This window comes from Athene cunicularia (genome assembly GCF_003259725.1).
Source record: "Athene cunicularia isolate RWA chromosome 1 unlocalized genomic scaffold, athCun1 chr1_part2, whole genome shotgun sequence".
Taxonomy (NCBI): domain Eukaryota; kingdom Metazoa; phylum Chordata; class Aves; order Strigiformes; family Strigidae; genus Athene; species Athene cunicularia.
Window position 1 is genome coordinate 29,729,762 of NW_020799092.1, and position 16,861 is coordinate 29,746,622.

Sequence of the window (16,861 nt, forward strand, 5' to 3'; positions counted from 1 at the left end):
TTCTGCTCTTGCCTCTGACTCCCTATGGTCAAGTTGATTCAGGGTAAGGTACAGCCACTAATGGACTCTGAGGAAACTAGATCAGTTGCTTTTGCCAGGTGGATAATTCCTGCCTTATAAAGGCTCAGCAGAATTGATCTGTTGCTGGCTGAATTCATGTTCTGTGGTTTTAACAAGTATGTTTAGGTATGCCCAGCTCATTTTGTTTGTCTTTTCTTTCTGCAGAGTGATGAAAAGATGAATGAACTTATGAATCTAGCCCATACTTTTCTTCAGAATTTCTGTCGAGGAAATCCTCAGAATCAAGTTCTCCTCCACAAAAATCTCAACTTGTTCTTAACTCCAGGGGTAAGTATACCATTTTAATGAGAATTTTATACCTGCAAGTAAATCTGGACTTGCTGAAATATGACAGTCTTAAATAAATAATTTAATTAAATTATGCCTTCTCTGTCCTTGTCTTTTCTCCCTTATTGTTGCTCTTTATGTCATAGTTTTAATGTTGCCATTTTAAAAGTGGAAAACAGTATTACCTATGGGGTTTACTAGAAGTATCTATGAATATGTGTCACATAGTCACATCATGTTTAGCTTGACTGTGATCTTACTCATCCCAACTCACTCACAGATGGACCAGAAGTCAAGGTAAAAGATTCTGTGACTGCTGTCATGAAGCTTGTGAGACAGCAGAACCAGACCAATACCTTTTTTTTGATGATGCTTCCATTTGATTCAACTAATCTAAAATATTTTTTTTTATTAAATCATTGTCCTTACAATAAACCTCTTTGTCGTGGTTCCTTTGTGTATGTGTGCATTTACAGATACAGTCATATAGAATGACACCTTGCTCAGTGGCAGATCTACCAAGCAAAACATGCTTTTATTAGAAACAGTGTGAGTATTAGGATTGTAGACCTCTGGTCTACATTAAGAAGCATTTGTTCTGTTATTTTTTATTTATGCTTTTTTTTGGAAGTTAGTGAAAGGTGCTGAGCTGACCACAGTAGGGACTAGCCCCCAAGCCCCATCCTATCCAGCACTGACATAACTGGTGCCAAGTATCAAGCCTGCTTGCACTTGCATTTCTGTTCTTTTGAAGTTAATATTCTGATCATCTCAGTTACAGTGCTTTTGTTCATACTGTGTAGCAAACTTGGTGTGGATTCCTTTCAGATGACACTAAACAAAAAGGTATACTCTAGGAGCACACCTGACTCTCATGAGCCTTTAGTCCAAGGGACCAAACTAGAGCAAGTATGAAGCAAAAGCCCCAAGAATGCATAAAGTCAGGGTGCTGGGTCCTCAACAGTATCCCTTTCTTGCTACAGATCAGTTCCTCTTTTACTGTGCTACTCACTGATAGAAAGATAGCCTTAGGCTCCCTCTATAGTTAGTGTGGAAAGAGATGTTCTCTCAGAGAGTGATCAGACTGCATGTGCAATCATATGCCTAGAAATGTCTGCCTCTGTCAACCACAGAGGGAGACAGAGGTAGCTAATCATCTTATTTGGCTGACTCAATGCAAAGTTTGATGATGAGTGGGATGAACGTTGTCTCAGTTGTCTTATATACCAAAGTACCTATAGAGTGCTCTAGCAGTGCAGTGTGTTTGTGTCTTCACCTTCCACATGGTCACAGATACTGTTTATTCCCACTTTAGGCCCTAAGGTCACTACTTAATCACTGGGCTGGTACACATAGGACTTTTCCAGTTTCCCTTTACCAATGTGCCTTTCTCTAGTCTAGAGTCCTATGAATCTTTTAATCTCAAAACAAATCTGTTCTTTTCATAAGTCTGTTTTGGTTTTAATCTGTTTAGCTCCTGGAAGCTGAAAGCATGCGGAACATCTTCATGAATAATTACCTTCTGTGTAATGAAATTAGTGAAAGAGTGGTGCAGCACTTTGTACACTGCATAGAGACTCATGGCCGTCATGTGGAATACCTGCGTTTCCTGCAGACCATTGTGAAAGCAGATGGCAAATATGTGAAAAAATGCCAGGACATGGTAATGACAGAGGTAAGTGAAGGGTTCATATGTTAATCACTCGTGTGATGTCTTTTTAACACAGTAGTATTTTGAGGTTGCTTCTTCTGCTCTTATACCAATGAGATACAATGGCATCATAGCTTCAGAATTTTAAACAGTATCACAAATAATGAATATTTTAGCAGACAGTTTTGGAGAGTTTAATCTAATTTTGTAAGGCCATCTGTATAACTACTAGAAAGAAAACATGAGTGTTAGCACATTGATACAGAGATGTCTATTTGTAGATTATGTAGCATGGAAATCTCAAAGTTGCATAAACCTTCATTTTCCTGTACTGTAATTTAGGATCCCATCTACTCACCAGACTTGCTATATTGGGGCATGGTTTTGCCATATAAGAAGCTCTTACCTCTATGCATTTGTCTAAATAATGTTGTAGACCATTTTTTTAGTATGTAACCATGTAACAATTCTAGGTACTAGTTTCTGCTTTTGCTTCTTTTGTTCCAGAATATTTCTGTGAGAGTTAGTAGATCTACTCTAGCTTTAACTAGCTAGATTTGGAGTCTGACCCAGTAAATTCCACGGAGTAGTTTGTGGACAAATCTTTATGTCAATAAAGTTACTAGGAAAATACTTAATTGACTTCTCTGCAATTAGGATTTGTTATATAGTGTGCATGATAAATGAAGTATTCAACTTGCAGACACTAGTGCATTTAACTGTAATTATGTTAAAGAGTTCAGTGAGATTAATAAGTGGGTAAAGTTGAATACAGTGAAAAGTCTGGGTAAGAGCAGAGTCCAAGGAACATTCTTCTTTTCTTTACAAAGTGCATTTTTTTGGTTTTTTTGAAGAGACATCTTCACAAAGAAAACAGACATAAGCTCTAGTTGTGTTATAAACATAACTAAACCCTGCTGAATTTTTGTTCCACAGCAACAGAGGAAAAACTTCTAATTAAGAAAATAAAGCTTCAGCCTACATGGATAACCTTTAATGGAATCGACCTCAACCTTTTCAATATGACTGAAGTGTTTTAGCATGCAATATCAATTACAAGCCTTTGATTTACTTAATTCAAACAGTTCTTGTGCCTTTGTGCTTTTAGATTTTTCCCCTTCCACCACAGCTTCTTGTAGGTTTTTATTTTCACATCAAACAAAATTTTTAGATTTTTCTCAATTTAAATACATTTGTTACTAACCTGTAATAGCACAAAGATAAATTGCCATATTACATTTTCAAGCTGACTGCAAGATGAAAATCGAAATGAACTTGGATGTGACATTTACATCATGAGTCCTGCAGAAGTTTTCTGGGGAGAGTGTATACCCCTATTTGATGAAAGAGAGTAAGATGATGATCTGTTTTAAAAAGCATAGGAAATTGCAAGTAAGTAATTAAGATTTGTTAGAAAAGGATGCTAATAGTGAAATTTGTATGGCACTTGAATGGCAATGCAGTATGACGGAAAAAATGTAGCCAAATGGTTGGAACTTGCCATGGAGCCAGGACAGTTTCTTGGTAGACAACTGAGGTGTGCTCAGTGGCCTTAAACAAGTGGTGTAACTTTTCTGTGCTGTCAGATGGGTCATGTAAACAATTTACCACAAGACAAAACAGAGTATGATTGTACAGCATGCCTCAGCTACTCCTGTGTTTTCTTTTACCCACAGGTAGTATATTGTATCTTATTCCTATTTATTGGATGTGAGGGATAAACTGATCATATTTATGTCTTTTAGAAAGTGCATATAGATGGAGCACCATTGCAAAAGCATACTTTTATAAAATCAAACATTCCCAATCTGTCTTTTTCACTTGTTCTCATATCCTTGGTCCCTATGTCTGTAGAGTGCTAGTAATGATGTTTACCGACCTGAAAGGTTCTTTAGGGCATTTTCATTACAAGCATGCTTTGAGGTTCCTGGAAGAACAGAGCCTATCAATGCAAACATTATTACAAAAGGGAAAGCAGAATTTACTTTTGAACTAGATCAATGTGGCAGCAGAATTTTCTATTATCTATAGTGTTCTGGAGTGATACACTGCACAAGTCAACAGCTGTTCTGATATTGACCAACCTTCATTATACTTCCATAGAGTTCTTAACTTATTGAAAATATACTTTAGTGGAAGAAAATTCTGCTGAGGTTTTTTGTGGTTTTGAGGGTTTTCTCCCATCACTGAGCTCATGATGCTCAGTGAGAACTTTAGCTAACACTGGATGCTTCTCTTCTTTTTCTACTTTTAAAGGAACATAATTTTCTCTGTTCAGATCAATATTTGGACACCCTTCACAAATCACATTTAAGAATGTATAACTTGGGGAAAGTTGCATAACCTCTTCTGCCTTTGCATTTACAGTGATTACCTTGTCCCCCTTTATTCTTCTTGTGCAGATGCAACATCATCTGCTTTGGTTTGTCAGTATGTCACAAGCACGCCATGTAGCATTATGTTTCACAAGTTCACTATTTCCTGGTATTTCTTCCTCATTCATTAGCGATAATAGGTACATGAAAGGATGAGGGGTTAGTTTGACTTAATATGTGTCCTGGTTCAGCTAGGATAGAATTAAGTTTCCCCAGCAGAGAGGGGGAAGGGATCTCCAGGCAGGTTATTCATACCATGCTGACGTTAGGTCTGGTACGGGAGCGCAGGAACTTTTTCCTTTGTGGCTTGGGTCATGGGGAGCACAGGGCTGTCTGTTTGCGGTATTTTCTCTGTATATTTTTTGTCTTGTTTACTGCTGTTACTGTTTATTATTGTTATGATTGCTACTGTTGTTGTTCAGATTGTTTATTACACTGTTCTATTAAATTTCTTCTTCTTTTAACCCAGGGCTTGTGCCTCACTTCCAGCCTGACTGGCTGAGGGTGGGGGAGGGGCAACAGCAACCTGGTCTCTGGTTCCAGCAGGGTCTAAACCACCACAGCCTTTTTGGCACACCAACATGGGGCACAAGAGGGTTGAAATAAGAATCAAAAAGGGATAGACCCTTACCAGAGTGTGTTAGAGCAATCTGTTGGTGTCCTGGTTCAGCCAGGATAGAGTAAAGTTTTCCCCAGCAGAGAGAGAGAGGGGGGGAAGGGATCTCCAGCCGGGTTATTCATACCATGCTGACGTCAGGTCCGGGGGCGGAACCTTTTCGTTGCTCCTTGGCAGGTTCGGGAGGGAATTTTGCTTTCCGTAGACCAGCTAGCGGTATTTCTCTGTATATCTTTTGTCTTGTTCACTATTATTGCTGTTTATTGTTGTTACCATTGATACTGTTGTTATTCAGATTGTTCTATCACTCTGTTGTTTTAAATTTCTTGTTATTTTAGCCGGGGTCTGTGTCTAACTTCCAGCCCGACCGGCGTGGGTGGGGGAGGGGCAACAGCCATGTGCTCTCTCGTCCCGTCAAGGATTAAAACTTGCACATTTATTAATTGGTGCCCAACATGGGGCTAAGCTATAAGAATAAAAAGGGACAGACCCTGACCAGAGTGTGATAGAGCAATCTGTTGGGTGTAATTTTTTTTTTTTGTATTTGTTTGATAAGAAAATGTTTGCGATGCTGGCCCACATGTTTGGGTGGTGCGGCTGGATTACTCCTTATATCCAGTGTGTGATCCCTGTGGTGGGGTTTGTTATGGGTGGAAAATCTATAAAGGTTCTTATGTTGGTATACGGGCTATTGAACGCATATGCTGCCTTTGTATCGCTCTGTGTGTGTGGGGGTCGGTACCTGTTTGCCGTTTGGGCTTTTGTTAGGGGTATCACCCCCTCTGTGGGTGAGCCAGGGGAAGAGATCCTCTCGGCTTTGCGGCGGTTTAGCCCCCCCGGAGCCTGCAAGCCAGCGTGATTGTGGCACTATGCCTTCTGAATGTCTGCCTGATTTCGGTTTGGGCCATACGGCATTTCTCTAACAACAGCAGTGCCCGGAAACCTGCCCCGAGGTCAGATAATAGTGAGTAGCAAGGGGTGTGGGAAAAGATGGGCAAAGGCCTGAGTCGGTGGGCACCCCCAATGCTTTGGAACTTCACTCCTGAACAAATGCAGAGCCCTGAAAAGCTGATGGAGTGCTTAGAAAGGGTGTGCTACCAAACCGGCAACACCCAGGAGACACAAATCACTGCAATGTGTTGGGGACTTGCCCATGCATACCGTGTCCTCTTTAATACCACCCGCTGCCCTCAAAGGGAAGAAAAGGCCACACAAACAATATCTGAACTGGGGGCACAGGCAGAGCCAGACTCAGTCGCCTCCACCAGCACAGAGACTGAGCCAGAACGCCAGGCAGTGCCAGTGTCAGTCGCCCCAATACAGAAAACCAAATATACCAGAAAGTCTGTCCGCAGAGTGAGGGATGAGGATGAGCCAGGCCCATCAGGTGAACAGGAGGAAGGACCAGAGGTGATTGTCCGATCTCTGTCTCCGACTGAGCTGTGAGATATGCGGAGAGATTTTGGCCACCTGAGAGGCGAGCAGATTTGCACCTGGCTGCTCCGATGCTGGGACAATGGAGCTAGTGCTTTTGAGATGGAGGGGAGAGAGGCCAAGCAGCTGGGATCTTTGGCCAAGGATGCTGGCATTGATAGGGAAATAGGGAAGCAGACTCAAACCCTCAGCCTTTGGAAGCGACTCCTGTTCAGTGTAAGGGAGAGGTACCCCTACAAGGATGATATCCTATGTCAGCTAGGCAAATGGACCAGCATTGAGAAAGGCATCCAAAACCTCAGGGAACTGGCTGTGTTTGAGATGATCTATGGTGATTTGAATAATGAGCAGTCACCCATGGACCCAGATCAGGCCCCTTGCACACACCTGATGTGGCGAAAGTTCCTGAAGAGCGCACCAGAAGCACACTCGAAAGCATTGGCAATAGTGTCCTGGTGGACAGAAACCCAGACTCTTAACAGTGGATGGAGTGGTTGGCAAGCTCCGGCAATATGAGGGAAATCTCCCCTCACCTCAACTTTCCCTTATCTCAGCTGCGGAGGAACTGTCTCAGAGGGTTCAGAAAATGGAAGAGGACATGTCCTACATTCCACCTGCATGGGCTAATGTCTCAGCCATTAGAAGTAAACGTTTCCCCACCCAAGAGAAAGGCAGCAGAAGGTACACACCATGAGGCACCCTGTGGTTTTTCCTCTGCGACCATGGAGAAAACATGAGGAGGTGGGATGGACAGCCCACTGCTGCCCTAGCTGCACGAGTAGAGCAGCTGAAAGGGAAGACCACCACAAAAGGGGAGTCCTCCAAGAGGAATGCAGCTCCAGTGTCCAGTCAGAAATGTCCCCTGCAGAATAGAATGGTGAATGTTATGTCTGACCCTCTTGAGGGGACCAGTAAATCATTCTTGCAAGAAGTGAGTGATGATGAGCAGGATTAGAGGGGCCCTGACTCCAGCCAGCTAAAGGAAAGGGACAATCGGATTTACTGGACAGTGTGGATCTGATAACCTGGCACATCAGACCCACAAGAGTATAAGGATTTGGTGGACACTGGCGCACAGTGCACCCTGATGCCATCGAGCTACAGTGGGGTTGAATCCATCTGCATCTCCGGAGTGACAGGGGGATCCCATCAGCTGACCCTACTGGAAGCTGAAGTGAGCCTGACTGGTTATGACTGGCATAAGCACCCCATTGTGACTGGCCCAGATGCCCCGTGCATCCTGGGCATAGACTATCTCAGGAGAGGGTACTTCAAAGACCCAAAAGGGTACCGGTGGGCTTTTGGTGTAGCTGCTCTGGACGAGGTTGGACAGTTGTCCACCTTAGCCAGCCTCTTAGAGGATCCCTCAATGGTGGGGCAGCTGAAGGTTGAGGAGCAGCGAGTGCCGATTGCTACCAAGACGGTGCACCGGAGGCAGTGCCGCACCAACCGAGATTCCCTGGTCCCCATCCATCAGCTGATCCGTCAACTAGAAAGCCAGAAGGTGATCAGCAAAATCACTCATCCCTCAACAGCCCTATATGGCCAGTGAGAAAGCCTAATGGTGAATGGAGGCTAACTGTGGACTACCGTGGCCTGAATGAAGTTACACCAGCAATGAGTGCTGCAGAGCTGGACATGCTAGAGCTCCAGTATGAACTGGAGTTGAAGCCAGCCAAGTGGTACACCATGATTGACATTGCTAACGCGTTCTTCTCCATTCCAGTAGCGCCAGAGTGCAGGCCACAGTTTGCGTTCACTTGGAGACGTATCCAGTACACCTGGAATCGATTGCCCCAGGCATGGAACCACAGCTCCACCATTTGCCATGGACTGGTCCATACTGCACTGGAGAAGAGTGGGGCTCCAGAACACCAGCAGTACATTGATGACATCATTGTATGGGGGGACACAGCCAGGGAAGTCTTTGAGAAAGGGAAGAAAATCATTGAAATCCTCCTGAAGGCCGGCTTTGCCATTAAGCAAAAGAAAGTTAAGGGGCCTGCAAGGGAAATTCAATTCCTAGGAAGAAAATGGCAAGATGGGCGTTGCGACATCCCAATGGAGGTAATAAACAAGATAACAGCCATGGCCCCACCAACCTCTATTGCGACGGGCGGAGGAAGCAAGCAGTCGATTCAACGTGAATGATAGAGCAAGCTTCAACTTTATTGAAAGAAATCACACCTTATATAAGCGCTCTACAATAATCATGCATACTACTTACAAATCTATTGGATACATGTAAAAGCCTACATTATAATATCCCAGCCCCTTGTGGTATTTCAGGTATGCATAAACACCTTCCCTCTTCTGAACCTGTTTTTGTCCCAGGGCTGTTTTTTTTATCAACTCCAAGGTCATAATGTACCTCATTTTCTCTCTTTGTTAACATAACAGTCCTCTGTTAGCATAACTGTACCCTGGGTTTTTTCCTTTGTTTACCTCAGGTGGCTGTGACCAGCTCCTGAAGGGAGCTATGGCCTTGCTCTCTGCAAGCCGTTCTCCATTGTTGAATTCCTACTTTTTCTTTTTGTGCAGGCTGCAGAAGCATAAATTTACTAATATTTCTCATTATACAACTATATGCTATTTTAATACTTACTACAGTCAATAATACTATTCCTAATCACCGCAATAAACTGTTAAAGGTACCCTATTAAGTACAAAGCATCCCATACTACCCACATGCAAGGGATATGGCTAAATACTACAAAATAAACAGGAAGGAAAGTACAGAATAGCACACTTAATTAATAGAATTACTAACATTCAGATCCGCAATTGCTGGGGAACCCTGTATAGAGCGAGAATTTAGAGTGCCCTTCCTCACAAACTGGAAACCCTACTTGATGATCCATCTGTAGGTGAGGCACCCAAAGTCGCTGCAAGCAGGTCCAGCCTTTAAATCAACAGGCCAAAATAACTGGCAACTTTCTTTGAGCGGAAACATATGATTTCATCCTCCTGTTGGATTCCACCTGGAGCCTGGCCAGTACTCCAGGGGGAAAACCAAGGGAGTTTCTAAATAAGGTTAAATACTTGAGTTCTTAATTCTTAATATTACTAAACAAAGAAAGTTGAATACACACATTCTTACAGCATCTTACCCTTACTAATAACTATATTTTATCTAAAGTACATCTTGCATAAGTGACTAGTAAGCTTATATATTTCATCAAGAAGTTACTGTTAGTATTTTCTCTTAAAAGAATTGACAACTGTAGTGTAGTTTGTTCTGTTACACTAGCAAACATTACTCAGACATTCCGCTTGAATGATCAGTCGAAGAGATCACAAACTGTCAGCCCAGGGGCACTCACAGCACCCACAGCTGGATCCTGAGTGCTGGCTGTCTCTCACGCCTCAGGTGTGGTTGCACACACCTTGCTGGTGACCATTGGAGATGAGACCTGTGGAGACACAAGCATAACCTCTTCCCCAGGTTATTAAAAGATATAGTCCTTCTCAGTCCTCTTTCTAGGTTTTGTTAACCCTTGAGCTTTGCTCCGGACTTCTTGTTGATCTGGTATCTGTGATGAAAGACGACACAATACTGGTGGCACTTGTGAGACAGGGGAAATGTTTAAAATGTTCATTACATATAATGCCTTATTTAGCCTTTTGTGAGGTGTAGATTGGTATCTTGCATCTTGCCCCTTTGTTGTTGTTGTTGTTGTTGTAATAGATGCTTTAGCTTGCCAGGTGTATGCTTCACAGTGGCCTGACCAGCCCGTGAATGGGGAATGCAGGTCAGATGCTTGACTCCCCGCTGTATGACAGGATGCAAACAGTGCTCCAGGAAAGGTATTAACAGACACATGTACATATTTTAATATCTGAAATGCAGCTAAGTGAGTGACAACAGAATGCTATAATTCTGAGGAGGTGAGTCCCCAAGAGTTGACACCACTTCCCTGTTGAAGAGATGGAGTCTTTCTGGTATTCAGGGCAAGTTGCAATGAAGTCTTTAGCCTGATGCCTTGATAAAGAAATCTGGTTTTGTATTGCTCTGGCATTCTGGTGGAAAAATTGCATGCGTTTTACAGCAGAGCAAATGGTTGACCTGGAGACAAGATCTCTGCCCCCTTTTGTTTTTGCAAAAGCACTTTCAAGGTTTAGCGTGTTCTTTCTACGATGGCTTGTCCCGTGGGCGAATACAGTATACTTGCGATGCTTGTTGGCTATACGGTGAAGATCTTGTTTTGCTTCCTCTGTAAGTACTTTGGGTGATATCAGTGAAGGATCTTTTCAGAAAATATGAAATCAGCTATGCAGATCATAATGAGTCAGGCCTACAACGGCTTTATCTAATTTATGGTTCCTAACAGTGTCTGTAAATCTTTTAAAGTCTTAATAACAGTTTTAAGTTGTTGCAGGACAATACACACAGGTGATTCGGTTTACAAGGTTAGTGTCAGGGTGGGTTTCAGGGTGGGTTGTGCTACAGTGGTGATTAAGACAAATTTGATCCAATTTGAGTTCCTCATTGAGTCATACAGTCATGACCCCAAAATGCAATAGGGGTTTTCTAATATAAATAGGTGAATATTTGTTACCCAATTTTCTGGGCCTCTTACATGAATGAGATCCTTGCTTTAAATTGCTACAGCATGACACCAACCCTGAAAAGCATTTGAGGTACCAGAGCTAACAGCCAATCTGCTCACAGATATTATGGTTACATGTGCACCAGTATCTAAAATGCCTGTCACGTCAAGAGATTTTTTAGATTTAACGAGAGTACATTTTACCAGAAGTTAACCTTGTGTCACATTTAAGTCCAAAAATATTTAAGGAGTACCTGCTGAACCAAATCCTGAGTAATTGTGGCTTCTTGGCATAACATTAAAGGGAGCTGCAGTAAAATTAACAAGCTGAATAATTTTTTGATCCTTTTGTTACTGGTTACAGGGTTTTTTTTTGTTACAGGGTACAGACCATAATTTTGATTTTTCTCTTCATAATCAGCATCTACGACCCCTGGTAAAACAAACAACCCCTGTAAGGTTGCAGATAATTATTTTTTTTAAAAAAAACCCCAATATTTCCATTAGGCAGATGGTTCAGAGGTGCACTCTCCCCGCAGAGTATGCACCTAAATTCAAAACAACAATCAACACAGAATTACTGCCTCCTGCTAGAGGAGGTATTTCCCATGTAACACAGAACACTGAGCCCAAACAAATGGCAGCACCGATGACCCAGAGGGCGGCACTAGGACCCTGTAGTTCCTCGCTGGCTGCTCCCCTGGCCGGAGAACTCCGCAGCTGCAGTGGGCCGCATGTCACACACACACACACACAATCACACAACTACGCAAAGGAGCTCCTGACACTTATTACTCACAACATAAAATGACAAATATTACCAATATGAAGACTCTATTAAGAACATATAAAGCCTGTGCTGCTTAACCCTGCTGCTTTTGGCGGGGGGGTGCCGAGGGCGCAGTGCCGGGCTCAGCCGCAGGTGGCTGCTTCATGGCAGGGGACTCAGGGAGGCCCCGGGCCGCCGCCGCCAGCTCCGAATGTTGAGCATAGAGATCCACACCTCGGTTTTCCAGGTAGAGTACTGTGCCGGCGTGAATGCCGTTTGTTTGTTGTTTTTTTTTTCTTAAAAGTGTTAGCCAATTTTTATGGGGCCAGTCGATATCCCTGAGCCATCGCCTCCAGTACAGCTGTTGTCATCTGAGATTTTACAGCCCGTCCTTATTAATGCTTTTCTCTAAATCTTTAATAACAGAAAAATGCCGTTTTTCCCAACGTGGCTGATGACTCGGCTCATAGCTTACAGGAGTAAGAATTTTTCTTGCCGTGTCCATATTCCCTTGCGCCAATATTCTTTCGCTTCACTTTTACGTTTTTTTATTTTCGCCTCACTTTTATCTACGGATCATCCCCAATTAAGGGAGGACAGAGACCAGACAGTCCAGATTCTTTTTCAGGATTTACAGCATCAGGGTCTAAAAGATTATCACACCATTCTGCTTCTTCAAACAATAAATTTGGCTCTTTAAAGTGTCCCTTAGCCTTGCCCAGACCAATCAGCGCGGCTAAGTTTTTTATCAGACTTACTCCCCGCTTTTCTAAAAAGCAAAAAGTTTAAGGACTACATCTCCTGCCCGGGCAAAAATTCCTTAAATTCCTTAAAATGCTTGAACTTGTAGCTTAACGACCTTCTTTAACATCCGATCAGGCAGCCCACGACCAGTTTCCTTAATTCCTTAATTACTTAATTCCTTGGCCTTTCCTGGGTAAGTCCCCTATTGCAGACTTTCCGGGGTATCCCTTCTCGGAGCAAACACCTGCAGCTGGAGCTGAGGAGGTGGCAGCATTGCCTTCCTACTCCGAGTCTGTCCCTCCGCTTCTCGGGTTCCGTTCAGTGGAAAAGCAGAGTTCGGGTAACCCTGTTCGGTGCGCCACTTGCGACGAGTGGAGGAAGCAAGCAGTCGATTCAACGTGAATGATAGAGTGAGCTTCAACTTTATTGAAAGAAATCACACATTATATAAGCACTCTACAATAATCATGCATACTACTCACGAATCTATTGGATACATGTAAAAGGCTACATTATAATATCCCAGCCCCTTGTGGCATTTCAGGTATGCATAAACACCTTTCCTCTTCTGAACCTGTTTTTGTCCCAGGGCTGGTTTTTTTATCACCCCCAAGGTCATAATGTACCTCAGTTTCTCTCTTTGTTAACATAACAGTCCTTTGTTAGCATAACTGTACCCTGGATTTTTTCCTTTGTTTACCTCAGATTGCTGCAATCAGCAAGCCATTCTCCAACACTCTGTAAAGGAGACTCAGTCTTTCCTGGGAGCTGTGGGGTTCTGGAGGATGCACATCCCAAACTACAGCCTGATTGTGAGCCCTCTCTTCCACATAACCCATAAGAAGAATGATTTTGAATGGGGCCCTGAGCAACAGTAATCCTTTGAACAAATTAAGCAGGAGATTGCCCAAGCAGTAGCCCTTAGGCCAGTCTGGGCAGTGCAGGAGGTTAAGAACATGCTCTACACAGAAGCTGGGGATAATGGCTCTACCTGGAGCCTCTGGCAGAGAGCACCTGGGGAAACCCGAGGCCGACCTCTAGGCTTTTGGGAGCCTGGGATACAAAGGCTCTGAAGCTAATTACACACCAATTGAGAAGGAGATACTGGCAGCATACGAAGGAGTTCGGGCTGCCTCAGAAGTGGTTGGCACTGAAACACAGCTCCTCCTGGCACCCCGACTGCCGGTGCTGGGGTGGATATTCAAAGGAAAGGCCTCCTCCACGCATCATGCAACAGATGCCACGTGGAGTAAATGGGCTGCATTGATAACACAACAGGCTCGAATAGGGAACCCCAGCCGCCCAGGGATACTAGACGTGATTACAAACTGGCCAGAGAGCAAAGATTCCAGGATGTCACCAGAAGAGGACGTGACATGTGCTAAGGAGGCCCCACCATATAACGAGCTGCCGGATGAGGAGAAGCGATATGCCCTGTTCACTGATGGGTCTTAGCGCCTTGTGGGAAAACATCGACAATGGAGGGCTGCTGTATGGAGTCCCACACGACGGTGTCACGTCCCGCTCCAGCGAGGGGGACAAGTGACTCAGATTCGCAAATCTCCAATTGGAGCGGACAACAAGTCTCCAAGTTCAAGCATTTATTAACTACCTACAATGCACTAATTGAACACATGATAATTGCCTAAGTACAGAGCAAGCTGTGGCAATCAATATAATATGCTTTACATTTCTTAACAGAAAGAAGGAAAAGAGGGAGATAGAGGGAATGGGGGAGTACAGATCACCGGTCTGGGTTCCTGCGCTGCTCCTGCCGGCGAGGGTTCCTGGAGGCAGCTATCTTCTTCGCTGGCATCTGTCTTATTTGCTTCACTGCTCTCTCCAGACGGCTGGGGGGGGGCAGGGAGAGGGGCAGAGAGAGCGAGAGCCCTTTCTTCTCCCCTTTGATTTATACCCACTTTCCTTGGGTCCATCCCCTGGGTCAACCCACAGACCTACGTATCCCATGTACAGGGAGGGGTAAGGTGTTTCATGGGATGATGTCACTAGCATGATCATGACAGCCCTTGTTAGCATATTGAGGGGTGTCAACTTTAATATGCATTTCGTGGATAATGAAGCAAAGTTCATTCACCGGACACATGGCCCTTGAAATCTGCCCAGGTGCCCCAGAGAAGAGCCGTCCTGTCTCCACAGGGCTCTCTCCCCCAGATACATCGGGCAGCCTTATCAGCTTCGGCCTCCACAGAAAGCACCCTGTGACTCATGGTTTTGTCTTGGGAGTGTTTAAGGCAAATCTTCAATCAGCCTCAACTTTTGCTTTCCCAGGCTGTTTGTCTTAGTTTTTCACAGGCCTGGTTGCTCGGCTCTCACAGACGGGTCACTGAAGCTGCTGAGGGACAGGGTGAATTGAGCCAGTTCGCAGAGGTGAAAGCCATCCAGCTTGCTTTGGATATTGCTGAGTGGGAAAAGTGGCCGAGGCTCTACCTCTACATTGACTTGTTGGCGGTGGCAAATAGTGTATGGAAATGGTTGCAGCAATGGAAACAGAGCAACTAGCAACGTAACAGTAAAACCATCTGGGCTGCTGAGGTGTGGCATGTTATTGCTGCCCGTGTGAAAAATCTCATTGTGAAGGTGTGCCATGTGGATGCCCATGTACACAAGAGTTGGGCCACTGATGAACATCGACACAACCAGCAGGCAGACCAAGCTGCTAAGATTAGAGTGGCTCAGGTGGACTCGGACTGGCAGCGCAGAGGTGAACTGTTCATATCCCGGTGGGCCCATGAGACCTTGGGCCACCAAGGTAGAGATGCAACAATAAGGTGGGCTCGAGATTGAGGGGTGGACCTCACCATTGACACCATTGCAGAGATCATCGACGGATGTCAGACATGTGCTGCAATCAAACATGCCAAGTGGGTGAAGCCCCAGTGAAACGGAGAGCAATGGCTGAAATATAGATATGGAGAGGCCTGGCAGATTGACTACATCACACTGCCACAGACCCACCAAAGGAAGCGCCACGTGCTCACAATGGTGGAAGTAACACTGGATGGCTGGAAGCTTACCCAGCACCCCATGCCACCGCCCGGAACACCATCCTGGGCCTTGAAACCCAAGTCCTGTGGCGACACGGCACCCCAGAGAGAATTGAGTCAGACAATGGGAACCACTTCTGAAACAACCTCATAAATGCCTGGGCAGAAGAACACGGCATCGAGTGGGTCTACCATATCCCCTACAGTGGACTGTTACAAATCACATTGAAAGCACTGGGAGGTGGCACCTTCAAAGACTGGGACATGCATCTAGCAAAGGCCCCCTGGCTAGTCAACACAAGAGGATCTGCCAGTTGAGCTGGCCCGGCTCAGTCAAAACCTCCACGTGCTGTAGATGGGGATAAAGTCCCTGTGGTGCGCATGAGGATTGTATTGGGAAAAATGGTCTGGTTTAGTCCTGCGCCAGGCAAAGGTAAAGGTAAACCCATCCACGGGATTGGTTTTGCCCAAGGACCTGGGTGCACCTGGTGGGTGATGCAGGACAATGGAGAGGTCCGATGTGTACCACAGGGGGACTTGATTCAGGGTGAGAACATGCCGTGAATTATGCTGTACATTTGTTAATTGTTATTTTGTTATTGTTAACTGCTATTTGGCAGCTAGACATGATGCAGATGGTATAGAATAAAGGGGTGGATTATGTCCTGGTTCAGCTAGGATAGAGTTAAGTTTCCCCAGCAGAGAGGGGGAAGGGATCTCCAGGTGGGTTATTCATACCATGCTGGCTCCAGGTCTGGGTGTGGGAGCGCGGGAACTTTTTCCTTTGTGGCTTTGGTCGTGGGGAGCATCACGAGCGAGCTGTCTGTAACCATTGCGATATTTCTCTATATATCTTTTGTCTTGTTTACTGTTATTACTGTTTATTGTTGTTATCATTGCTACTGCTGTTGTTCAGATTGCTTATTACACTGTTGTATTAAATTTCTTCTTTTAACCTGAGGTTTGTGCCCTACTTGTGTCCAAGGGTTGGAGAGGGACAACTGCAACGTGGTCTTCAGTACCGGCAGGGCTTAAAACCATCACAATATGATAAAATCTCAAGTAATACTGGTACAGGTTAGGTCTCTGTACATAAGAGTGTAACTTTGGGGGAACCTAGAAAGAGTTGTCTTCCCTCTCCTCTGTGGAAAATGAATAATAACTAGGAAATTGGTGAACAACTTAATATAAAGTGACAGAACATGTACCTCCCCAAAGGGCTTAGTGTAGATTTTAAAAGGTATTCTGTATGTGAAATGTCTTAAGAGCATAGTATCCCAGACATCAGTATTAAAAAGTTTGGTCAATTTTCCAATGTTCTGAATGCTGATATTCCCCCCCCCCCCCCCCCCCCCCCCCCCCCCCCCCC

General features: G+C 44.4%; 1 protein-coding gene across 1 annotated transcript in view; it reads left to right on the top strand.

Moving 5' to 3' along the window:
• The window catches only part of ITPR2 (inositol 1,4,5-trisphosphate receptor type 2), a 283,088-nt gene that overhangs the window by 119,487 nt on the left and 146,740 nt on the right, over positions 1-16,861 (top strand). Inside the window, exons 30-31 of the mRNA XM_026864631.1 lie at positions 226-348; positions 1,823-2,023. Of these exons, the coding sequence (XP_026720432.1) occupies positions 226-348; positions 1,823-2,023 (324 nt within the window). The remainder of the gene's footprint in view (positions 1-225; positions 349-1,822; positions 2,024-16,861) is intronic.